We start from the raw sequence: 24,272 nt of genomic DNA on the forward strand, positions 1-24,272 counted from the left end.
TTGGAAACCATCTCCTAATTTTTTCGGTGTGGTCTTACCAGTCCTCACCTCCCTCACAGGTTAGGCAAGGCAGGGTGGATCCTGTCTCCCCAACACTGTATTTCCCTCCTCTTCCCTCTGGTACCCACACCTGGCTTGAGTAGTACCCCGCAGGTGGGGCAACTGGAGTTAGACTGAAATTCAAAGACCTGTGTTCTTGCCCTGGGAGGAAGGGGTGAGGTCACTGGGTGTTTCTTGTGGTCACACCAACCAGTCCTTTGGTGGCCACTCTCTGACCTTTGAGGACCTATGGGAAGAGCTGCCCCATGCCCAGGTGGTTACACCTGTGACTCCCATAGGAGCTCCTGATGTCTTTCTCAGTACTGTACTTGGAGTTCTGATCTGGGCCCACGGGGCTGGGTGGAGAGTGTTCTGAGTGGAACGTCAGGAGCCGCTGTCTGTGGAGGGCCACCTGACTCCTGTCCATCCAAGCAGGAAGTTCAGGCCGTGACTGTCCTTGCCTGCCCTCAGGCTGGCTACTCTCTGACCCGAAGATCTTGTCCATTTCCTCGGGAGAGAAATGTGAGTGAGTGAAGTGATGCTCAGGCCAGTGTAGTGGTAGCTGTGAGGGGCACAGACCACAGAGCCACAGGCCATTAGTGCCCCTCCAAAGGGAAGGGTGTTGTCCCCTACCTGTCCTTGTACCTGCTGGGTGCTCCTGACTCTGCCCTGTCTTGCTGGCTAGGCTGCCCTTTGGGAAGAGTGGGCACCTTCCTCAGCTGTTAGAGGCTCTTTGGAGGTAGACGCTGGGAGAAACTTGCCCATTTTCCCAGGCACTACATCTTGGTGAGAACAAGACCCGAATCCCACAGCCTTTGTGGTGTATTACCATCAAGATCTTTCTGGGCATGGAGATCCCCAGTTAGCACCTGGACTTCCCCTGGCACTTCACCTAAGGAACATCCTTTTCAGGGACACCAGTGAGGAGGCCCCCCTCCTCCAGCATGGTCCTTTTTATGATGCGCCCGTCTGAGGATCTGATGAAAGATGTGGACCCTTTCCCCAGGAAAATAGTACCAAGAGCATAGATGTGCCTGTGTATACATGCACATATTGTATATGCAACTTGCTGTTTTGTGCTGATACCAGGAAACTTTGGCCCCCTGGGTTGAACTCTGAAGTCCTGGCTGCCCATTGTACCAGTCCTGAGGGCAGCTCCCTGTCCTTGAGTGCAGTGGGCACTGGGCCTTTCCCCACCTTGCTGCTTGGACTTACTCTCTTTTAGTCTGGATGTGATTTCTTCTTTGCTTCTGCTTTTTGTTCAGATTCTGCCCAGTGTTCAGATTCCAGCCCTGGTCTCCTCCTCCTCCTCCTCCTCCTCCTCTTCTTCTTCCTCTCCCTCTCCCAGGAAGCCCTCCCCCGAGTGCCAATACTTTAGGCTCCCTGCCTGGGTTGTACAAGGGGGACCATGGGACATCCAGTCAGAGTTTGGACTCACTTGCAGTTTCTGACCTGTTAGCATAGTCTGGGATCTGGGGGCTGAGGAGGAGCTGGTCTGGGTGATGCTTAGGAGACTGGCGCTGGATAGACAGTCCTCAGTCAGGGTCGTGGCTGGGTGGCCTTCATTCTAGAACAGGGTTCTCAACCTTGATAGTGTTGACAGTTTGGAGCTGATGATTTTTTGGTGTGTGTGTGGCAGGTACTCTTGTGCATAGTAGATGTTTAGCAGCATCCCTTGCCTCTACCCATTAAATGCTAGTACCAATTCTCATTGGGACAACCTCTGATCTAGAATGTTCTCATGCTTTTAAAGAGATGGCTGTGGGAGATGCGGTTCATGGCACATGCCTCCCCTCACCCCTACTGCATCAGAGTCAGGGTGGGAGGTTGGCCTTTCCTCCAAGCCTAGGAGATTCGGGCCTCGCGAAACCTGCGTAGAGAGGGAGAGTTTGGCTGGAAATGAGTGGGTCTGAAGTACCGCTGGCTGCCGAGGAGAATCCTGGCGTCCTTGAGTTTTCCCACAAGTGGTTCGGGTTTCAGGGAAGCAGCAGTTGTGGGTGGCCGGGCAGAGTGCCCGCCCGCACCCGCCCACCCGCCTCTGACCGTCGCCTTGAGGTTTGCACTGGCTCCTCTCCCTCCCACACGCGCAGAATGTCAGGAAGGGCCTGTTACTGGGGCCTGGGAGCCGCTGGAGCTGAGGCTGCCCTTGTGCGCCCAGAGGAGCGCAGGAGCCTGTAGCCTGCCGCGGGCATGCCCTTTCCCCCAAGCGGGCCGGCTGCATGGCGCCCCGAGGAGCCGCAGCCGCTGTGGGCCTGGAGCTCCGAGCCTGAGCCCGGGGACACCGGGGCCAGGGGGCAGTCTCTCCCCGAAGGTATGGGCGCAGGTCTCTACCCTGGCCTCGGGAGCTGGAGGGCAGGGCCAGGCTTCCTCCTCTGGACCTGGGGAGGTGTGGATAGAGCTGCCAGCACTGGAGGCCCTGACCGGAGGGCTTGATCTCTAGGGGCGCCTGTCTGCTGGGCTTGGCAGCCCGGCAGGCCCTGTGTTTGTTCTCCACTCTCGCCGTCCTGCTCCGCTCTGATCTCAGCAGGACTCAGCTTGTCCTGTTGGGAACTGATTGTGGACTGGTCTCTTAGGGTGCCAGGAAGCAGTCTTAAAAGCTATCGTTTCCTGGTACTTTGCATCCCTGGGGTGTGAAGGGCTTATTTGAAAGGGTTGCTTGCTGGGGTTGAGACTTCCTAGTCCCACCTCTTTTGGGGTCTTTCTATAGGAACTTGGTTGCCTTCTTCAAATTCTTGATCTTCTGTTCCTTCTCATTCTGTCACCAATTCTTCGTTCCGGAATAGACACCCACCCCCTTGTTCAGTGCTTCTGTCTCCCTCCATGGGACTCACAGGCCCGTACCAGCCTGCGAGGTGCTTGTTCTTTGAGGTCCTGGTGGTGCCGCTTCTGGGTGTCCAGGTTGTTAGGTGGTTGTAGGATGGGGGAGAGGAGATGCTCCTGCCTTCTTTTAAGTCTTTGTTTTATCAGTTTCTCAGTGATGTCTTTGCTTGAGGCAATGGTGGGTACTGGAAATCAACTGACAACGCAGGCTGGTACTGTGAGGGGTCCTCTGGGCCTCCTCCTGGCTCAGGGTCAATCAGGGCTTCCCACCTTTAGCCACAGGCTTTGCCCTGGTTCCTCCAGTCTCGCTCTGCACACACAAGTGCCTTTTCCAGACTCTCTCAGGGCCTGGCAGCCCTACCTGGCTGTTTTCATTCATGTACACGTGATTGCTGGGAGCCGGTGTTGGAAAGGAAGCCTGCCCCAGTGGGCAGCTGTGTGTGCCTCCTCCCCGGGGGACCTTCTCTAGGGGCCTGGCTTGCCGCACAGTGGGTCTTCTCTCAGGCCAGTTTCTGGGCTGCAGCTGAGTTGTTCTGTGAGGTGAGCTCATGCTCTTGTTTGCAAACGTTCCTCTGCCCACTATTTCAGTTCTACTCTGACAACCAAGGAGGCTAAAATTAGTTCTGGGGAAGGAAAAGGAAGGCTGGTTGGAAACCCAAGCCCTTGGCTGGAGGATGGAGGAGGCTGCTTCCCGGGTTTTGTGGCTGAGCGTTTCAGAAGGTGTGACCAGACCAGCTGTTGTCCGTCCATCTAAGGAGAGGGAGGGGCCCCTGTTTGCCTCCTAGACCTGAGCCAATGAAAACCGGCAGCTGGCTTGGAAGCTGACTCTCTTGAGTGTTGATGCTAGGATGGTTTTTCCTTCTGGCTTGTATAGTAGTGGTGCACAGTGTTTTCAGGTATGAGGACAATGCCTTTTTATGTCGAGGTGTCATTGACAACCTCCCCCGCCCCCGATTAATTCAGAAAACTTGTGTGAGTTCTCAGAGCCCAGGACTAGTAGCCATGGGTTAAGAAACCTTTACTTTCTATGCTTTTTGGGATTTTTCTGCTCACCCAAGTTTTGATGTTCCCTTCAGGTGTTCACAAACCAGGCAGACCAGGCCCCCCTCCTTGGAACTGCTGGCTTGGGTGGGGTGTGAGTTAGAGGGGAGCCCTGTGGCCCAGGTCTTACAAGGAGGTCCAAGGGATCAGGGGCTTGGAAAATAGAGCAGTAGGGAAGTTAAGTGAATTCTGCTGTCACACCTGGCTTGGGTCGTCTGACCCCTCCACCCCTGAGTGGGTCCTGGAGGGCCACTTGTGGGGAGAAGGCAAACTAGAGCAGTGCAGTCCTGTCTCCCCTACCGTGAAAAATGCGCCCAGTCCTGGGTCTCCTGGTTAGCTCCCCTGGGTGTAAGCTGGAGGACTAGAGGTCACTTTGGCCCTACCTTTTCTTTCCACTTCAAGTGTTATTAATTTTTGTTTTCCAAATAGTAAGCATACATTTAATTGCAAAAATTTAGATGTTATAGATAAAACGAGGGTCTCCCTTGTCCCCCACCTGAGTCCCTCTCCAGAAGTGAGCCTTCTCAGGTTGGTATATTTTCTTCTAGACCTTTTAACCATGCCCCTATCAAAGTACTTAGAGAAATAGTTTTGTTTTTTTCTTTTAACCTAAAGTGATATTACCCTTTTAAAAACATTTAATTTTAATATAAAATACATATATGTGTAAATATCATAAGTCACAGCTGTATGAATTTTCCACAAACTGAACGCATCCATGTAGTAAGTATCCAGGTCCAGAATCAGATGTACCAGCCTCTCCCCAGCCAGGCCCTCTCTGGCTGCATTCCACTCCCCATCTCTCACCCCTACTCCCCTGACTTCTAATAGCGTAAGTTAGTTCTGCCTGTTGTGTGCTTTATGTGGGTGGAATCTTACAGAATGAACTGTTTTGTGTTCATCGTGGGCTTACCATGTTTGTGACTTTTATCTGCATGTCATGGCTTTCTAAACGTAGAGATATTTTTTGGCAGTCTTTCTGATGTATATGGATCTACCTCAGTCTTTTAAAGAGCTGTGTAAAATTTCAAAGTTTGGGTATATAGACTATATTTTATCTTGTCTGTTACTGGTGGACTTCCTGATTGTGTACGATTTATGCATATTGTTTCTTGAAGATAGATGACAAGAAGAAGAATTTCTGGGTTGTAGGACATGTATATGTAGAATTTAATAGATACAGAGAAATGGCTATACGGGTTTTTCTTTTTCCTGAGGCTACCCGAGTGATAGCAGTGGGGGTAGAAGCTGGCTGAGTTGGCAGGTGGTCCTCTGCAGTAAGTAACCTGTGAGCATCTTCTCGCCTCCAGAAACTCTAGATTCCAGAAGTTGGAAATAGCCCTGTTCGCGAAGGGTTCCCGGGGAGTGCTCGCTCCCACTGGCTCGTGTCTGAGGACAGCCTGAGAGGCTGCTTCCTGGGTCTGAGTCTCCTGGTTCCTGTGGAGCCAGAGTCCAGGGAGGGAGGGGCTGGGAGTGGGTAGCAACGCAGGGTGTGCCCATCTGGGTTTGGGGTGGTGTGCTTGTGGGGGTCTGTGTGCTCACTCACCATGCTGCATGCTGCTTGCTTCCGCCCTCCGGAGAGACTGAGCCACTCACTGCGGGTTGCTGAGGACTGGGTAACGGCGTTAGTGGTGACCCCAGTGAAGATCCTGATTTTCTGTGTGGTGGTGATGGTGGTAGGGGGTATGGGAGAAGCCTGGTGAAGAATCATTTTAGAGTCTGGTGAGAAGTTTCTCACGGCAGAAGGGGCCCTGGTGAGCTTCGTTTCCCTGCTGAGAGTGTACGCCTGGTTCCCTTGCACAGCCTTCTGCCACGGTAACTGAAGGAGACGAGACCAGTTGAGATGACTTGTTTTCCAAAGCCCTTGTTTTCCTAGTCTCCTTCTGCATGGTATCTATTGTTATTTAAAAAGATTTCATTTATATATTTTTTAGAGGGGAAGGGAGGGAGAGAGGGAGAGAAACATCCATGTGTGAGAGAAACATTGATCAGTTGCCTCTCACACGCCCCCAACTGGGGACCTCGCCTGCAACCCAGGCCTGCGTCCTGGCCGGGAATCGAACTGGTGATCCACTGAGCCTCACCAGCCAGGGCACGATGTCTCCTTTCTTGCTGCTGTTTTACTGGGGTTCCGTGGGTAAGCCCACTTGTCAGGCCCCGCTGGAGGACTTTGGTGACACTGGACTTGTGATATTGTTTCTAGTACAGGTGATGCTGCAGTTGGCTTTTCCCACGTTGTACAGGAGATGTGCACTGTCTGTGTATTGGTCTGCTAGGCCTGCCGTAACAGAGTACCATGGGCTCTGTTAAAGAGTAACTTCATTTTCTCACAGTTCTGGAGGCTACAAGTCCAAAACTAAGGTGCTGGCAGGGTTGGTTTCCGATGAGGCCTCTCTCCTTGGCTTGCAGAGAGCTGCCTTCTTGCTGTGTCCTCACACGGTCTTTGCTCTGGGTACATACATGCCTTCCTCTTACAAGGACACCAGTTCTGTTGTATTACAGCCCCACCCTTATGACCATATTGGGTCTTAATTAACTCCTTACAGGCCCTGTCTCCCAGTATGTTACATTTGGAGGTTAGGGCTTTAACCTATGAATTTGGGGGAAGTGGCTGCACAATTTACTCCATAACAGTCTGAAACAGTCAAGTTGGTTGAAAGTGAATGCTGTCTTCTTCCTGAGTTGCAATTTGGAGTGGAACTTACTTTTTTCATGACTGCCCTGGGGTCTGTGTTCTTAATATTTCCATAGGCAATCTTATCTACCCTAGTGATCTTAGTTTCCATGTATATGTAGAGATATATCCTCTTTGGGTATAATACAATCCTGAAAATATGTCTGCAAGCTGGGTAAAAGTAGACATGGAGACTTCCTCTTCCGACAATCAGGAACAGCTCTCTTTCTGAAGGCACTGGAAAAGCTGGACACAGTAAGAAACCATCTCAGGTTGAAAGCATTGCATAGCTAAGAAGCTAGTGAAGACCTAGTAGGCCAGGATCTGTGTGAGAACAGAGTCCCTGGGTGGTGACTTTGACATGTGAGTCTGTATTCAGTCCTTTCATAGGGGCAACTGAGAGTCGGAGTGTTGCATTTGATAGCCTGTGGGGCTAGGAAGATAGGAATTGGAGTTATAAACAGAGAGGGTATAGTGAACCCCTCTTTCTGGGTTGGGGTCCCAAAGACAGGGGTGAGGGGAGCCAAAGAAGACAAACTCTAAAGTTAGATTACGATATTATGGAATTAATGGTGCCCTTAGCTGCTTGCCAGAAGCACATGTAGCATCATTCAAGGAATATAACATCATTTTAGTCCTCAAATTTATTTCTACGAGCAATTTTGCGCATATGATGACTGATCGTTTAAAATAAATAGCTAGCAGAGACATCATAGTTGAAGCAGACCTGGATGAGCTCCAAAATGGAGTTATCATATACATATTGAATAATAGCAGTACTCACTGTGGTCAAGGAAATGAAAGTGGAAGTTTCAGTAAAAAGCTAGAAAAATACATGAGGTCTGTCTGGAAAAAGTCCCGCCATTGTTAATATATTGAGAACAGTTTGCGCGACATTGATGTAACCTGGCAGCCAAGGAGAGTGGACTGGAGTCTGCATGTGTGAGCAATGACGACCTCACTGTACTAGTCAGTGGGGGTGGTAGATGCCATTGAGTGAGCATGTGTACTGTGTGGCTGTCACACTTAAAGTGACAGTGAGTAGAGCAATGAATCTGCATCAAATTTTGTGTTAAGCTTGAACATTCCTCTGCAGAAACCATTTCAATGATTCAGAAAGCCGCAGCTATGGGCAACTAGTGATTGGCAGCTTCATCACGACAATGCGCCCTCTCAAGCATCATGTCTCTGGCAGCTTTTTGGCAAAACATCAAATCATCAGGTGACTCAGCCCTCCCACAGCCCAGATTTGGCACCCTGTGACTTCTGGCTTTTCCCATAACTAAAATTATCTTTGAAAGGGAAGAAATTTCAGACTGTCAGTGAGATTTAGGAAAATAGAGTGGGGCAGCTGGTGGCAATTGGGAGAACTATCTGAGGTCCCAAGGTGCCTACTTTGAAGGGGACTGAGAGGTCATGGTCCTGTGTACAGTATTTCTTGTATCTTCTTCTCTAATTGTGTCTAGTTTTCATAGTACGTGGCTGGATACTTTTTGGACAGACCTTGTATATCGACCGAGTGAAAAATCTGTTATAGAACTGGCCTGTAGACTAACAGAAAATATGAACTCAATGAATGATTTTTATCAGGCGATTGGGTACAACTGAAGAGAGAATTATTGAACTGGAAGATGGATCAGAAGATAATATGCAGACTGAACCATGGAGAGACGAAAAAATGGCTAACATAGCCCTGGCTGGTGTGGCTTAGCAGATAGAATGCTGGCCTGTGAACTAAAAGGTCACCGGTTCGATTCCAGTCAGGGCACATGCCTGGATTGCAGGCCAGGTCCCAAATTAGAGGCATGTGAAAGGCAACCAACTGATGTATCTCTTGCACATTGACATTTTGCTCCTTCTCTCTCTCCTTCCCTCCCCCTCTCTCTAAAAAGTAAATAAATAAAATCTTTTAAAAAGATGGATATTATAGAAGAGAGGGAAAGATACATAGAGAATGAAGTAAGAAGGTCTAAGATCCATGTAATCAGAGCCACAGAAAAAAGGACAGACTGAGGCAGAAGAGATAACAGCTGAGAACTTTGCAAACTGAATGAAAGACATTTAAGCTAAAGATTCAAGAAGCCCAGTGACCACAGATAAGATAATAAGTAAAAAATTCATACCTATTCTTATCACAGCCAATCTTCTGAAAACCAAAGGCAGAAAATCTTAAAAAGCGTCCAGAGAATTAAAGAGCAATGCATTGACTGCTGACTTCCCAAAAACACTAGAAGCCAGAAGACAATGGAATGATAGTTTTAAGGGCTGAAAGAAATAATCGTTAACCTAAAATTCTATTTCAAGTAAAACTGTCCTTCAAGAATGAAGGTTTCAAGCAGAGTATGTTCTTCAGGTAGAAGGAAAAGGATCTGGATGGAAGGTCAGAGAATGCAGAAGGAGTGAAGAACAATGAGAATAATAAATATTCAGACACTTATGAGAGAAATGTGCTATTAAGTTTGAGATACACTTAAAAACAAAAGAGATAACAGTGCTATATGTAAGTGGAGTGGCAATGAAATTTAATTGTTTTAAAAAATTCTTACATTGTTCGGAAAGAGGGTATAACTACCCATCAGTGTTAGATTTTGATAAGTAAGAAGGCATACCATAGTTTCTAGGGTAGCCACTAAACGGCAGAAAGATAATTTTCAAGCTAATGAATGGGAACAAATGGAATAATAAAAAATTTTCAAATATAACAAGGCAGTTAAAGAGAAATAAAGGAGCGGAGAGCAGGAGAGAGAAAAAATTATGAAAACATTCACAAATAGAATCTAGCAATATGTAAAATAATAATACATCATGACCAAGTTATTTTATTTTATTTTTTTAATCCTCACCTGAGGACATTTTTTTTTTCATTGCTTTTTAGAGAGAAAGGAAGGGGGAGAGAGAAACATCAATGTGAGAGAGAAGCATCGATTGGTTGCCTTCTCTGCACCCATACCAGGGATTGTACACGTCGGGACTGGGGACTGAACCTGCAGCCTAGGTATGTGCCCCGACCTGGAATAGAACCTGCAGCCCTTTAATGACAGGACGATGCTCCAACCAACTGAGCCACACAGGCCAGGGCACAACCAAGTATTTTCATCCCAGAAATGTATAATTGATGTAACAATTGAAAATCGAATCCATCATGTTAACAGAGTTAAGAAAAACAATAGGATGCTCTCAGTAGATGCAGAAGAAGCCTTCAGGGTTTAATCTTCAGTTAACCCTCAGGATAAAACGATTTGGAAGTGCAAGGGAGCAAGAAGAGCCAAGGCTGCCTTGAAGAAAAAGAACAAGGTATGCCTACTGGATGCCAGGATTGTTGTAAGGCTACTGTAATTAAAATGGTAAGCTTTTGCTGCAAGATAGGTAAATAGACCGTGGGAATAGAGTTGTATTCTAGCCTCCAACTGTTTGGTTGCTGGAAGTTCAAAGCCATTCTGATTCCTAATCCTTTATAGGTGATATTTCTCTCTTGCTAGATATTTGCTGTAGGGTCTTTTCTTGTCCTCACTGTCATGAAAGTTAACAATGGTGTGCCTTGGTGGGGGGGCCTGTTTCATCCACTGTGCTGGTCTTTGAGTTCTTCCCTTTTGCTTGTTCTTTCTGGAACTCCTGTTATTCAGGTGTTGGACTGCAGGGACTGGGCATCTAAATTTCTTGTCTTTTTTTTCTCTTATTTTCTATATCTGTGTGTGTTTGCTTTACATTTTATAAGATTTCTTCAACATTATCTTCTAATCCTGCTAATTTTCATTTCTGCCATCCTATATGTTTTTTATTTCCTGAGAGCCCTTTTGTTCTTTAGTCTTTTCACAGTGCCCCCTATTTTTCGTGGGTGTGTTTCCGTGTATCTCCCTGAGGATATGGATACAATTTTTGAAGCTATTTTCCTGCATAAGCTCTGCTTTCTCCAGGTGTTTTTTTCCTGCATGATTTAGTCTTTCAGGGAAGTGGCTTTCCTAGGACTGTTGATATTTAAGGATGGATCTAAATACTGACTGAAAGCCTTGAGCTTGTCAGTGGAACTTGCTAGGATGATCTGATTGGGTTGTTTTTGAAGCTAGTTAGAATCTCCTGAGAAGTATCTTCTGTTTTCCATTGGGGGTGTGTGTCTTTAGAACATAACCTTTGCCCTAGCCAGGTTAGAGAATCGTTCTACTGTGCCGTGGTTGCGAGTTCAATCCCTGGTCAAGGCACATAGAAAAAGCAACCAACAAATTGATGTTTCTCTCTCTCTCTGTCTCTTGACACTTGCTCTTCTCCCCCTTCCTCTCTCTTTCTAAAAATCAATAAGTAGAATTAAAAAACAAAACAAAACATAACCTTCTACTCTGCTGGGTCAGGGGAGGGGCGGCTCCCAGTCATGATGAGTGTTTTGTGAGCTCTGAGGGTCTTGCCTGCTCCTTACCATCAACCTTCTGTGTTTGGACTCATTTGGACCCCACTCTTACAGAAACATCTGCTGCCACAAATTCCTGAGTTTGGAGGGTTCTGTGGAGGAAATCAGATTGCTTCTCAGCTTTCTCCCCAGCCAGCTTAGGAGTCTGTGGTCATTGACCACTTGGTATCTGCTTTCCAGCTTCAAATTTCATTTTTGTGTTTCTTTCCCATTGTTGTCCTTATGGGTTTATACCTTTAAAAAATATATATGTAGAGTTCCTACAGCTCAGAGGAAAAGCAACCCAGCCGAAGAATGGGAAGGATGTGATAGCAGTTTTCAGAAGGAGAGGCTAAAATGCACACACATGTGCGCATTTGCGTGCGCATGCACGAGCAGGCTTGGCAAGTGATCGGGGAGTGGGGATCAAAACCGATTCCACACTGACCAGGTGAGCAAATACTGGCGGGGGGCAGAGGGGCGGCCCAGTGCCCTTTCGTCTGTGCGGAGCATGAATTGGTCCACCCACTTTGGAGAAGAGTTTAATGGCATCTCGTGAGTTGAAGATGCTTATACTCTGACCCAGCATCTTTAACCCCACACGTGAGCACAGAAAACTCCTAAGTCAGGACTCAAGAGGAGTTGGGGTGGCAGTGCTTAAATCAGCAACAGTAACCTAAAAGCCCACCAGGAGAACGGAAACTGATGTTGCGTCGGTCGTGTGGTGGACCAACACGCATCACTGAGGATGAACGCACGGCAGAGCTCACGAACTGTGTGCGTTCTGGTCCAGAGCCAGGCTGCCCAGGCGCCACACTGGTTTCTGATGCTTAATAAGTAACTTGGGTAGGTTTCTTCACCTCCTTGTGTCTTGGTTTCCTCATCTGGAAAATGAGGATCCTCCCAGGGTGTTGTGAGGATTAAATAAATTATTTGTAAAGTGCTTAGTATAGTGCCTGCTCTGTGTTTGCTAAGTAAATGTGTATTGATCTGGATGGCTCGCAATATATGGATGTGGAGAAAGAAAGCAAATGTGTCGGTCAGAGATTGTGTTTGGCTGCTAGCAACAGATACTCAAGAGTTATTCTCTCATAAAAGAAATTTGAAGATGCAGGTACGGTTTGGATTCTTTTCTGCCCCATTGTACAAATGTGCCATTCCACCGTGGGTGTGCACTTGTGTATTGTGTCTGTCTCACGTTTCAGCCTCCTCCCACCCCCGACCCCAACATAGGTTCCCTTAGTCCCAGCACCCCGGCCATCCTTGCTCTGGTTGTGGGGAAGACGGTGAAGATGCCACTGTGCAGATGGGGGGCATGGAGTCATGAACACGGATACCCGGGGAACCTGCTGGGGTGGCAGGTGCTCAGCAAACTGCAGGGCTGCCTTCCGATGGGGCAGGGCAGGGGAGCCTAAGGCGGGAGCCTCCCAGGAAGGCAGCCTGGCCACTGTCTGTGGGGGTCGGGGCGTGCCTGTCCTCTCTGGGCAGACCTGGAACTGGGCAGTGGGGAGAACATGGGGCTGCCTGAATCGTCCTTGCTTGGCCATCTCTCAGACATGGAGGCTTCTGGGAGGGTGCACCTGGTGTGCCTGCGTGGGTGGGGCTAGGCACCTGCTTCTGGGGCCAGGGCTCCAGGACCCAAGGGTCAAGTACAGCAGCCCATGGGCTGCTGGGGTCCCCAGTTCCTCTGGGAGGTGTTGTCTAGGCTGAACACCCCAAGCCCCGAGCTCAGGGAACCCCCAGGGATATATGGCCACTCCAGCTTCAGATCCTGCCCCCAAGGCTGTGTCTTGATCGCCCCTCACTTCTCCATCTGTTCATCACTCTTCCCTGTCCCCATTGCACTTTGAGGCCCTCACAGGCAGGACCCTGGTAGGATTTCTCCCTTCCCTCCCCCTTGCAGAGTGGGGTGCATCCGAGGCCAACTGGACCTTCCAAGCTTTTCCTCCTGTGTCGGTTAAGGCCCAGCTCTGCGGGTGGTCTCTTCGGGTGGAACCTGTATGTATTCTGGGTTTTTGTTGCTGCTGCATCTGCTGCTGCTGTTGCAGGTGGAGGTGGTTTTTGGAGTGGGGTTTCTCTGCCCCGCCTGGACTGAGGGCTCGGAGAATGTGGGGTCTTCTTTTCGCCAAAGTGTAGGCCCCTTGGAACACAGGGGCTGCCTATCGGGGATACTGCCACTTGTATACCGGGTTCCTTTGGAGGCCAGTGGTTGGGTTGGCTGTAGCTCCGGAATACAGTGAGCGCCTTGCCCAGATCTTGGGGAGCATGCTCCTGTTGAGGCCATAAGGCAGCAGGTATGAGGGGGCACCACAGGCCACCCCCATCGTGGGAGCACAGCTTCCTCTCCTGCGGGATCGGGGGGTGAGCTGGAGGTCAGAGGCAGCCTCCTGTATGTGGGTGCCCTGGCTCCATGAGCGTGGGCAGGAGCCCTGTGTCTATTAAAAGGCAGAGGCGGCCTTGTGGTTGGAGCGGTGCCAGAGGCTATAAATAGCCGAGTGTGTTCAGAAGCAGAGCTTGCCAGGGAGCAGGGAGGGAGGGGAGGCCCCTGGGTCTCCAGCTGACAGCAGCTGGGTGTGGTGTGGGAGGGGCCTGGAGTCTGCCGGCTCCTCAGGCCCCCCTTAGACTCTGCATGCAAAGCTCTTGCAGGCGTGGGTGTGCACACTACCCACGTGATGGGCTGGAGGCCCTCCCTCCAGGGGGGCTCGTGCTGTGCAGAATTGTCCTGGGCAGCAGGGGAAGCACATGACTCAGTGTAACAGCTAACGCCAGGCCTTGTTCTAACCGCTCTTAAAATGCATTAACTCATTTCACTCTTGGAACAGCCCTAGGAGTATGTGCTATTATCCCCTGTCGCAAGTGGGGAAACAGAGGCATGGGGTGGTTTGGTCACTTGCCCTGGGTCACGCAGCTAGGAAGCGTGAGAGCCACCATTTGACTGAAGTCTTGTCAGCTCATGGCTGCGTTTCTCGGTCACCTGTATGAGGATCTCGTCAGATGAGGGCCCGGTGACATCCCAAACCCTTGCGTTCTACCCCAGAGCCTTGAGATTTGGAGTGCCCAGCCCCCTGCAGTTGGGTCCTGCCCACAGTGGTGGCCACAGGGGTCCCTGCCTGATCAGTGAGTGGCCTGGGGAGGAGCAGGCCGGTGCCTGTTGGCCTCCGGTGCTCTGGCTCCCCCCACCTTGCACAGAGGGCTCGTTGGGTACTGTCTGCATGAAGATGGGAACTCCAGAGGACCCAAGAGCTTGGGCGGCAGGGCGAGGCCACTGCTGCTGGTGTCCCCGCCCTTTGAGATCCTGCCCTAGCCAGGAAATAACTATGTCCTTCTGTCCGTTCCTTGGTCCTTCTATCCATCCATCCGTCATGTGTCCAGAACTGGTCCTAGCACTCTATAGACAGTCGAGGCTTCTGCCTTTATCAACTCTGCAGTCTTATAGGGGAAGCTTGACATTTAAAAAGCAATTGTCATGCATATTCGTAATACTTTATTTCTTATATGAGCATTCATTATGTTATTTTCTCTTGGGGATTATCTTTGGTTGCATCATTTCTGCACTTTCTGAATGTCTGAAATATTCCTTTAAACAACAACAGGCAGTTCGTCATGGGTGATAAGCTAGATTTTGGAGGAAGCACAGAGCTTGTGGAAGTAGAGTTGTTCTGGTCTCCAGGGAGAGAAAAGAGCTGAAATTTAAAGGAGAAAGAAGGGAAGCATCTTGTAGCCAGAGGTAGTCGCTTGTGCTAAGGAAGCCCAGGAGCCTAGCATGTTCAAGGGCCTGGTAATGCCGTGAGACTGTGGCGAAGAAAGGCAGGTGGGCAGTGCCCAGCCCCCCTGCCTGCCCCATGAGTCTCATTCTCTGGGGACCTCTGTGGAACTGATGCTCTGAAAGCAGGGGGGCCCCTGGCCGGGAGAGGAGGCCGTGTGCCCTCTGCACGGGCCGCTTTGCATGGCCTGGCCCCCAGACGCTGCTGCAGGTGGGTAAGGGAGCCAGCCTGGGTCCTGGCTCTAGTGCGCTTGCTCAGCCTGTGGTCTCCTACGCCCACCTGCTCCCTCAAGTTCTCCCCTCAAACCTTAAGTGTTCAGCTCGATGAAGGGCCCGGCAGGGGGAAGCCAGTGTGCACTCCTGCAGGACCCCCTTTGTGGACACCGAGGCTCTGCCTGCGGACCAGGCTGGGTCCCAGCTGCCTGGTGGTCGGGAACCCACTCTTTTTCTTCTTATTGGTGTGTGAGTCTGGGCCCCATGGCACTGGATGGCTGGAGCCATAGCTGGATGCTGGCCTTCTGGTTAGGTGACATTCTGAATCTTTATAAAGGCCTACCTGTAGCTCTGAAATGTGAGGCTTACCTCTGGCCAGGCCCTTCCCATCACTGCAGAGAGATGTAGAAGGGGCGGGTCTGACCAGAGCATGGCCACTCTTGCTGTGGGGGTCCCTCCCACCTGACAGCATTGTCCTCCTTCCTGGGTGTACCAGAGGATATCCAGCTCTTTGTTCAGGATTGCCTCTCATGAGGGTGGAGTATGTGGGGGTGGGGTGGGTGGGGCTTCGGCTATATGAGGATTCAGGGCATTTGCCTTCCCCCAACCCCCCGGCTTGGGATCCTTCTTCTTGCTGCTGCAGCCAGCCTTTCAGGCTGATGGATGCTGAAGCAGGACTCCTGGCTGCCATTGGGCTGGCTGGCCGCCCTTTAATGGGGGTGCCTCTGACCCCTCCTTCCTATTGGGAATAGTTTTAGGGAGTCCAGTGGGGGGTGGTGTCAGGTCACCAGCTCACAGGGACCCTAAGAAGTGTGAGAGGGTAGAAGTGGGTTTGGTGCTGGTTTCCTCTTGGGTGTATGTGTGGGGTTGTGGCATTGCGGCTATAAATGCCACTGCTGTCCTGATCAGGGGCACCCATGAGGAATGGTGGCAGGGCACTCCCAGATGGAGGCCTGGGAGCATGTCCGCCTGGGTGGCAGGTAAGGAGTCAGCTTCGGTTTCCAGGGAGCCTCCTCCTTCTCTTTCCTGTCGTAGGGCTGTGGGGCCGGGGGGCAACGGGCAGATTTGGGGGGCTGGGCCTGCAGTTGTTTTGGAGGGGATGGGTGAGAAAGATGGATTTGGTGAATGTTTGAAGCCACATTTGAGGACCAAAATTCTGGCCACCGGGTGGCACCGGTGCAGGGGGTGGAAGAGGGCACGGGAGAGGGTGGGGAGTGCCCACAGGGGGCTTCAGGGGCCAGGCCCAGCTGGGAGCACCATCTGTTGTCACAGATCAGCCGCCAGCCAGCCCTCCTGCTCGGGGGGGTGTTTCCTCTGGGCATCTGGGGACTGTACCCAGAACACGAAGGCCTGATATTGATGGCCCTCCCCAGCCCTGCCGAGCACCAGGCATGGTCGCTGGCTACAGAAGGGATGCTGGAGGGTTCTTGCTGCCCGTCCAGTCTGGCCAGGAGGTTCTGGGGGGTACACCAGCAGTGTCTCCCTGGGGGGCTGTGGTGAGTGAGGGTTCAGGCAGAGGCAGCAGCAGCTGGGGCCCCTGAGGTGTGTATCAGAGCCGCTGGAGGCAGACGGGTGGTTGAAAACAGATTCTGCCCCCATTCCAGTTGGATAGGTCTGGGCTGGACCCTCCGCCACCACACACACATGCAGTGCTGGTTTGAGGGTCCCTCTGTTAATTGCTGCTGCAGGGAAGCAGCTGCCACCCAGGAGCCTCAGGCCTTGGCGGAGCCCCTTTTTTTGCATCTGGCTGTCAGTCTGGCTGTCTGTCCATCCTGTGTGGCCCCCTCCCTCTTGATTGGGCCTGAGGGCAGTTGTGGGGTGGGGGATGAGATAGGGGCCGTGCCGGCTGGCGCACTAAGCTAAGGGGTGCTGAGTGGGTGGGTGGCCTGGGTCCAGGACGGGGAGCAGGCATGGGTGGAGCGTTAAGCGGGTCTCTGACCTCCGGGCTGGGATGCAGGTTCCGGGCGTGGGGAGGCTGAGACGCGGGAGTGCATCTACTACAATGCCAACTGGGAGCTGGAGCGCACCAACCAGAGCGGCCTGGAGCGCTGCGAGGGCGAGCAGGACAAGCGGCTGCACTGCTATGCGTCCTGGCGCAACAGCTCCGGCACCATTGAGCTGGTCAAGAAGGGCTGCTGGCTGGACGACTTCAACTGCTACGACAGGTACCCCAGGGCTCACCCCTCCTCCTGGGAACCTGCATGTTGGGCACTGCCCACTGGCCACGCGGGTCTCAGGGGGGCAGTGAAACCAAGCCTGGCATTTAGGGCGGGAGGGGGAAGACTGGGGCTTTCACGGGAGCTTGGACAGGTAGGGGTGCTGCAGGGTCCCAACCCGGCTCAAGGAGGGCTCCCAGGGAGTGGCCGCCCTGGCTGTCCCTCCTGGACTTTGGGTCCTGCTCCCAGGGAGGTGGGTTAATGCAGTCCCCCTGGTGGTTCCCCAGGAGGTTCTCTGTCATTGGGGAGGGGTTTGGCTGGCTGGGCCCTGGAGAGTCCTGGGTCCCTCAGCTGAGGGGGATGTGCGGAAACCTGTGCCTCCAGGCAGGAGTGTGTGGCCACCGAGGAGAATCCCCAGGTGTACTTCTGCTGCTGTGAAGGCAACTTCTGCAACGAGCGCTTCACCCACCTGCCCGAGGCTGGGGGCCCGGAAGGTGAGGGCCGCGGGAGAAGCCGGCTGGGGCCTTCCCTTGGCCCGTGAGGAGCACTCAGCTCCTCTGTTGGGTGGGGAGTGGCTGCAGGCCTCTCTGGCCCTGGAAGTGCAGGGGTGGGCGGGCTGTGTGACACAGGGCTCCGTGTGTCCCCCAGTCACGTACGAGCCACCCCCGACAGCCCCCACCCTGCTTACGGTGCTGGCCTACTCGCTGCTGCCCATTGGGGGCCTCTCTCTCATCGTCCTGCTGGCCTTCTGGATGTACCGGCACCGAAAAGCCCCCTACGGCCACGTGGACATCCACGAGGTGAGACGGCTGGTGCAGGGCAGGGCAGGACAAGGGCAGAGATGACGAGGCCAGGACAGACTCTTTAAGGCTGATCTTCCCGCAGGACCCTGGACCTCCACCTCCATCCCCTCTGGTGGGCCTGAAGCCACTGCAGCTGCTGGAGATCAAGGCTCGGGGGCGCTTTGGCTGTGTCTGGAAGGCTCAACTCATGAACGACTTCGTGGCTGTCAAGATCTTCCCACTCCAGGTGAGTGAGTGCAGGGCTCCAGGTCACCCGCTCGTGCTGTGGCCTGAGCTCTCCTGTCCCTGGGCAGTCCAGGCTGCGTATAGGTGGGATGAGAGTATTGGGCTCCCTTGGGGGCAGTGAAATTTATTGTGCAGCTAGGTAGGGCTTCGCAAATCCCTGATTTGCAAAACCATGGTCCACTCTGGTTTTCAAGTCTTGTTTTTGATACCAGGTTCTACCTTGAGATCCTGGACACCAGGCTACACCAAGCAGTTGCCCAAGACCCTTAGCAAAGCCAGCCCCAGCTGTCTCTCATTTGTCGGGCGACCTGGGCCACTCACTCTCCTCTCTGGACCTCAGTGCACTTGTTTATACACCAGGTGCTGGCCTTACGTGGTCTCAGGGATCGCTCCTGGCCTATGTGCCAGGGTGCGGCTCAGTCCAGGTCTTCTGCCTGCTGCCTTGTAGGTGCTGAGGCTGGGGGCGTGGGGAACGGGCTGAGGGTGGCGGTTCTGCTGCAGGCAGCGCGGCTGCAGTGGGGTTGATGGGCTGCATCCCTGCCTCAGGACAAGCAGTCGTGGCAGAGCGAGCGGGAGATCTTCAGCACGCCTGGCATGAAGCATGAGAACCTGCTGCAGTTCATCGCCGCCGAGAAGCGGGGCTCCAACCTCGAAGTGGAGCTGTGGCTCATCACGGCTTTCCACGACAAGGTGAGCCACCCCCGTGGGAAAGGACATGCAGGATGAGGTGACCACGACCGCAGTCCCCGTGGTGGTCTTCCACAGTCAGGTACCCGTCACAGGCGTGGACGTGAGTGTCTGCGACAAGAACCCCTAACTCTGGGATAAATTTGTATGAATAAGAGGGACTTCATAAAGAATACCTCTGAACATGCCCCCCCTCCCTGACCAAACCCTTCCTGGCCTCATAGATCTTCTGTATCAATTCCAGCCTCCCTGGAGAGGAACCCGGCCAGCTGTCCATGGAGACAGCCTCCCAGGGCTGGGGTGGTCCTGTCCTGTACCCAGAACCTGCACCCAAGTGCTGTGCTTTTTCCTCCAGGGCTCCCTCACGGATTACCTCAAGGGGAACATCATCACATGGAACGAACTGTGTCACGTGGCTGAGACAATGTCAAGAGGCCTCTCATACCTGCACGAGGACGTGCCCTGGTGCCGTGGCGAGGGCCACAAGCCATCAATCGCCCACAGGTACCTGGGTTAGCTGTTGACCTCCCGGATTTGCAGAGAAGGTTGGAGGGTGAGAACAGGGCCTGGTGGGTCTCAGTTCCATCAACACGCCGAGTCACTCTGGTGTGTCAGGAGTGACCGGGTGCAAAAACCTGGGCCCACATGCTGCTGTCTGCCTTCCACCCTGTTAGGGGCCTGGCCTGGCCTTGCAAGCCGGCTTTCTAGTGCGCTCTAGTGGCCAGAGGAGGAAATGCTGACTCCATTACCGGAGAGTTGGCTCAGCAATTCTCAAACGTTTTGGTTCAAATCCATTTCCACTCTCAAAAAGAAGTTTGTGTGTGTGGTTTATGTCTACTGCTGTTTGCTGTGTTAAAGCACACACATTCCATTCACTGTCACAGTGATGACATCACATGTATGTAGCCTCTGGAAAACTAGACTCTTGAGAGAATGAGCATAAAAAATGCAAATAATTTTGACCTTGCAGATCCCCTGAAACAGTCTCAGAGACCCTCTGGGGTCCTCGGACTAGACTTTTAGAGCCACTGTGTTACCTCCTTCTCTTCGTGCTTCTTGCACGGCGGGCGGTGCTCTAAACATGTGGAAATACAGGGCCGCCCTATGTAGGGGAGAGTTTTTCTCAGCCCCGCCTTACAGATGAAGGAACAGTAGTGCAGAGAAGTTGAGTAGCTTCTCCATGCCTAGTTTGGTGTGGTTCTGTGGCCGCGAGGGAGGGGAACGAGCCTCGGATTCCAGGGTCCAAAGCTGAAGGGCCCCTAATGGTACTAACAGCAATGTCATAAAAGGTTGATTGTGTGAAATTGCCATTTTTGTGGGTCAAAACGGTTGAATGTCGACTCTTCCGTACGGTTCAACCTAACAGTAGTGCATAGTAAGTGTGCCAGGGGCGGCCCCAAGCATGTGTACTTACTGTCTCCTCAGTCGAGTCCTCACCACAAGGCCGAGGCAGGCACTGGGAGACTGAGGACCAAAGTCACTGCTAGTGAGAGGCAGGGCCGAGCGCGCACACCAGCACCCCGCCCCGTGCCTGCCTCTGCGGTGGGCTCCGGCCCTTTGGACCCGCATAGGACCCCAGGCAAGCTCAGCTGCGTGTCCCTCCCTCCTAAATACCATCAGTCCTGCTCAGGAAACCTGAGTCCCAGGTCCGTGCACCTGCCTCAACCCCGCTGCGAGGGCAAGGCTGGCCTTTGGTACTGTGGGGCCTGGGACGCAGTTTGCTGGCCAGTGGGGATGGGGGTCACTCTTAACAGCTCTGGGGGGAGTGTCATTAAATTAGGGATTCTCACGGCAGTGTTGGGGGGGCTGGGCGCGTCCTAAAGTCGCCCACCTGCAGCTTCATGGAACCCCACCTGGTGCAGACCCAGCTCCCCAAGTGGGCAGGATGGCCTGCTTTGGAATCCCTGGCAGCTGTTAGGGCACAGGCTGCAGTATCTTGAGAGCCGAGGCGGGAAACCAGGAGCAGGTAGGTTGGACCATGAGGTTTATCTTCATTTCAGCCCACTTGTCTCCACAGGGACTTTAAAAGCAAGAACGTCCTGCTGAAGAGCGACCTCACGGCTGTGCTGGCTGATTTTGGCCTGGCTGTTCGGTTTGAGCCAGGGAAGCCTCCGGGGGACACCCATGGGCAGGTACCAAGACCCGGGGTGTAGGAGAGGTGCTGGCACAGGGGTGGTGTTGCTCTTCTCATGCTCCGCTGGCCAGGTGCACGGGCGCGGGCGGCCGTGTGAGCTCAGAGCTGCCTGCACACACCGAGAACAGTGCTCTCGTTCACTGGCGGGCGGGCGGGGCCTGGAGCGCTGCAGAGTGAGCCGGGCCGGTCAGCTGAGCAGCGTGGACTCCCGGCCGGGATTTTTGTCCGCTCGTCCTTGTTGCCTCAGTCTTTTTCTTTTCAGTTATAAATGTTAAGCAAGATGAAATAGAAGATAGACTAAGAACCCAAACCCAAAAGCCTAGAAAAAGTAGCTAAAAATCAAGCCTAAATAAATCACTCTAAAAGCAATCCCTGCTGATACTTTTCAGTGTTGTCCCCCGCCTTTGGTTTGTTTTGTTTTTTTAAATTTATTTATTTGTTTATTTTATTTTTAAAAAGAGGGGAAAGGAGAAAGAGAGGGAGAGAAACATCACTGTGTGCTTGCCTCTCACTTGCGCCCCCAACTGGGGACCTGACGTGCAACCTAGTTATGTGCCCTGACTGGGAATCGAACCAGTGACACTTGGCTCGCAGGCCGATGCTCAATCCACTGAGCCACAGCAGCCAGGCTCGCCTTTGGTTTTTGGTGCTGGCCTCGCAGGGCACACATCTGTGTGGCCCATGTGGTGCTGGTGCGGTAGAGGCAGCAGTTCCAGGCTAGCCTCCTGCAGTCTCAAGGGTGTGACATTTTAAACGATCATTAAGGTAACCATGACCTCTCGCGACCTCCCGTGAACATGGCGCGTCTAGCCTAGCCGTCATTGTTGGTGTCCTGCTCTGAATTCTGCCGTCCCGGCACTATCTGGTGCACAGGGGGTGTACCTCCCTGTCCAGCTCTGAGAGAATCTTCATGGATGGTGACTTAGACCCTCTCCATGCTATGTAGGTGGGCACCCGGCGGTACATGGCCCCAGAGGTGCTCGAGGGGGCCATTAACTTCCAGAGAGATGCCTTCCTGCGCATCGACATGTATGCCATGGGGCTGGTGCTGTGGGAGCTCGTCTCCCGCTGCAGGGCGGCCGACGGTGAGTGTTCCGCGCCCCCGGTGTCCTGGGGGGTGGGGTGGGGAGCAGCAGGACCTGGCACTGACCCAGGCTCATTGTCACACCCAGGACCCGTGGACGAGTACATGCTGCCCTTTGAAGAAGAGATCGGCCAGCACCCCTCATTGGAGGAGCTGCAGGAGGTGGTTGTGCACAAGAAGATGCGGCCTGCCATTAAGGATCACTGGCTGAAGCACCCGGTGAGGGGCCTGGGTGGCAGGCGACTGCAGAGGCGCAGCGGAGGGGGCCCCTTCACGTGTGGCGAGAACCTGAAGTCAAGGCGGTGTGGTGCAGAGAGAGAGGATGCCTCAGGCAGCAAGACAGTCCCCGCCCCTGCCAGGCCGGGAACACTTAATGCGCCTTCTCCCTTCCACCAGGGAGGCGTTAGGGTTCAGTGCTCCACAGGGAGGCAGCTCTGCTTTTGCTTAGTTGGGGCCCAGGTTGCCCCTGTGTGGGTCATCTGTGCCGTGGAGCCTGCTGGCCCTGAGGCTGACCTCTCTGGGTTTGAATCCTGGATCTGTCAGTCCATAGCTGGGTGACTTCAGGCAGATTGCTGTATTTGTCTGAGCCTCTGTCTCCTCAGGGCAGTAATAGATGTAATGAGCTGTCATTATAAATCACTTGGCAGGATGCTGAGGTATAAATGCTTCCTATGGATTAGCTCTGACAAATAGGCTCTGTTCTCTGGCTTCAAATAGTTTCTATTCTCTCCCTTCCTCACTTTCTGGGCACGGGCCATGCCCCAGGCTATCGGGGCTCCTCTGCTCCAGGGATCTTGCGCAAAACACCTCCTGGTGTAAACCGTTTCCTGTCTTGGAGGGATATTTGCCTTCAGCTCCATTGATCCACATCCACCAGCCCACCTTAGGGTTAATTCAGAAAAAGGACAGTGTTGGTGCCACTGGGGGCGAGCACTCTACCACACATACTATCAGGGATCACGCTGTTGAGACCAAGTTCAGCTGCCACACTGCTTCCTGGAACCCAGGGCTGTAAGATGGAGCCTGGGCCGGAATCTACCTTCTGCATCAGACTTTCTCCGTCTCCCAAGACAGAGGTGCTGGGGCAGCTGGTCCAGGTCTCTGATGAAGAGCCCAGGATCCAGAGAGGTCTTGGTGACTGAGCAGGCCAGAGAGTTCCCGGATGTGGGCATTCTGTCCATCATATGCCTCTCCCAGCTCCACACCGTTGGTTCTAGCACAGGATGTCCTACCCTACAGTCCCTGAACTCTAGGGAGGGCCCCCAGTGCTGTGAGGAGTAGGGTGAGACAGTGCCCACCCCTGGTCCCCATTGCGACCACTGCTTTTCGGGCCCTTATATGTTTTGCTTGAATATCACTGTATCTGCCCCAGGAGGGGCCTGGTTTTCCTATTTCCTGTGTTGAGGTTCCACTGGGGCCGTGGCGGGAGGCCAGTGGGCTCAGGGTGGTGGCTGCCAGGAGGGGAGGCATCCTGATGCTCGCAGTGGCCCCCAGGCCCCTGCAAATGATGCTGGGGTTGGGACGCACCTGTGGGCTCTGCCTGATCCTTGGGAACACCAAGTCTGCTGTCCCCCAGGCTTGTCCTCACTGAGCGGCACCAACAAGACTCTGTTTTCTCCCCTCCTTGTGGCTCAGGGCCTGGCCCAGCTCTGTGTGACCATCGAGGAGTGCTGGGACCATGACGCAGAGGCTCGCCTGTCTGCGGGCTGCGTGGAGGAGCGGGTGTCCCTGATCCGGAGGTCGGTCAACGGCACTACCTCGGACTGTCTTGTCTCCCTGGTGACCTCCGTCACCAACGTGGACCTGCCCCCTAAAGAGTCGAGCATCTAAGCCCAGGATGCAAGTGGATCTCCAGACTCAGTGGATCTGAAGAGGAAAGGAGAAAAAAAAGTTGTGTTTTGTTTTGGAAATCTCATAACACCAACAAACACATAAAATGCAGCTGCTATTTTACCTTGACTTTTTATTATTATTATAATTATTATAATTATTATTAATATTATTTTTTGGATTGGATCAGTTTTACCAGCACATTGCTCTACTGTATTGCCAACAGCGGACACGGCAGCAGGCGTTGAGGTGCTGGGCTGTGAATGCGGAGCCAACGCCGTGCTGGAGGGCCTCAGCCGCCTCTGTCCTTCGGTGTCATTTTTCCCACTTTCTCTTCGTTCGTCGTCGCAGAACCTGTGACACAGAGAATCCCATCTCCTGTTCTTCGGAAACTTAATGCTGCAAACTCTTCCTAGAGGAACCTT

The 24,272-nt window shown here is 52.8% G+C and overlaps 1 protein-coding gene across 1 annotated transcript; it reads left to right on the forward strand.

Annotated features, from left to right (window-relative positions):
- Nucleotides 1–2,142: 2,142 nt before the first annotated feature.
- Nucleotides 2,143–23,968, forward strand: ACVR2B (activin A receptor type 2B). The gene is made up of 11 exons (XM_090284519.1): nucleotides 2,143–2,350; nucleotides 16,886–17,093; nucleotides 17,469–17,578; nucleotides 17,733–17,884; nucleotides 17,970–18,113; nucleotides 18,659–18,802; nucleotides 19,155–19,303; nucleotides 20,817–20,931; nucleotides 21,880–22,018; nucleotides 22,106–22,236; nucleotides 23,653–23,968. The coding sequence occupies exons 1-11, from the start codon at nucleotides 2,230–2,232 to the stop codon at nucleotides 23,845–23,847; spliced, it is 1,608 nt and encodes a 535-aa protein (XP_090140645.1). The 5' UTR covers nucleotides 2,143–2,229; the 3' UTR covers nucleotides 23,848–23,968.
- The last annotated feature ends 304 nt before the right edge of the window (nucleotides 23,969–24,272 follow it).

Source organism: Furipterus horrens, unplaced genomic scaffold (assembly GCF_987537825.1).
Source record: "Furipterus horrens unplaced genomic scaffold, mFurHor1.1.pri manual_scaffold_7, whole genome shotgun sequence".
NCBI classification, from domain to species: domain Eukaryota; kingdom Metazoa; phylum Chordata; class Mammalia; order Chiroptera; family Furipteridae; genus Furipterus; species Furipterus horrens.

Excerpts from the sequence above, each read along its gene's own strand:
- ACVR2B (XM_090284519.1), top strand. The coding sequence starts at position 2,230 with ATGCCCTTTCCCCCAAGCGGGCCGGCTGCATGGCGCCCCGAGGAGCCG. Across the intron at positions 19,304-20,816 it reads AAGCCATCAATCGCCCACAG|GGACTTTAAAAGCAAGAACG; the intron begins GTACCTGGGTTA and ends TTGTCTCCACAG. Across the intron at positions 22,237-23,652 it reads ATCACTGGCTGAAGCACCCG|GGCCTGGCCCAGCTCTGTGT; the intron begins GTGAGGGGCCTG and ends CTTGTGGCTCAG.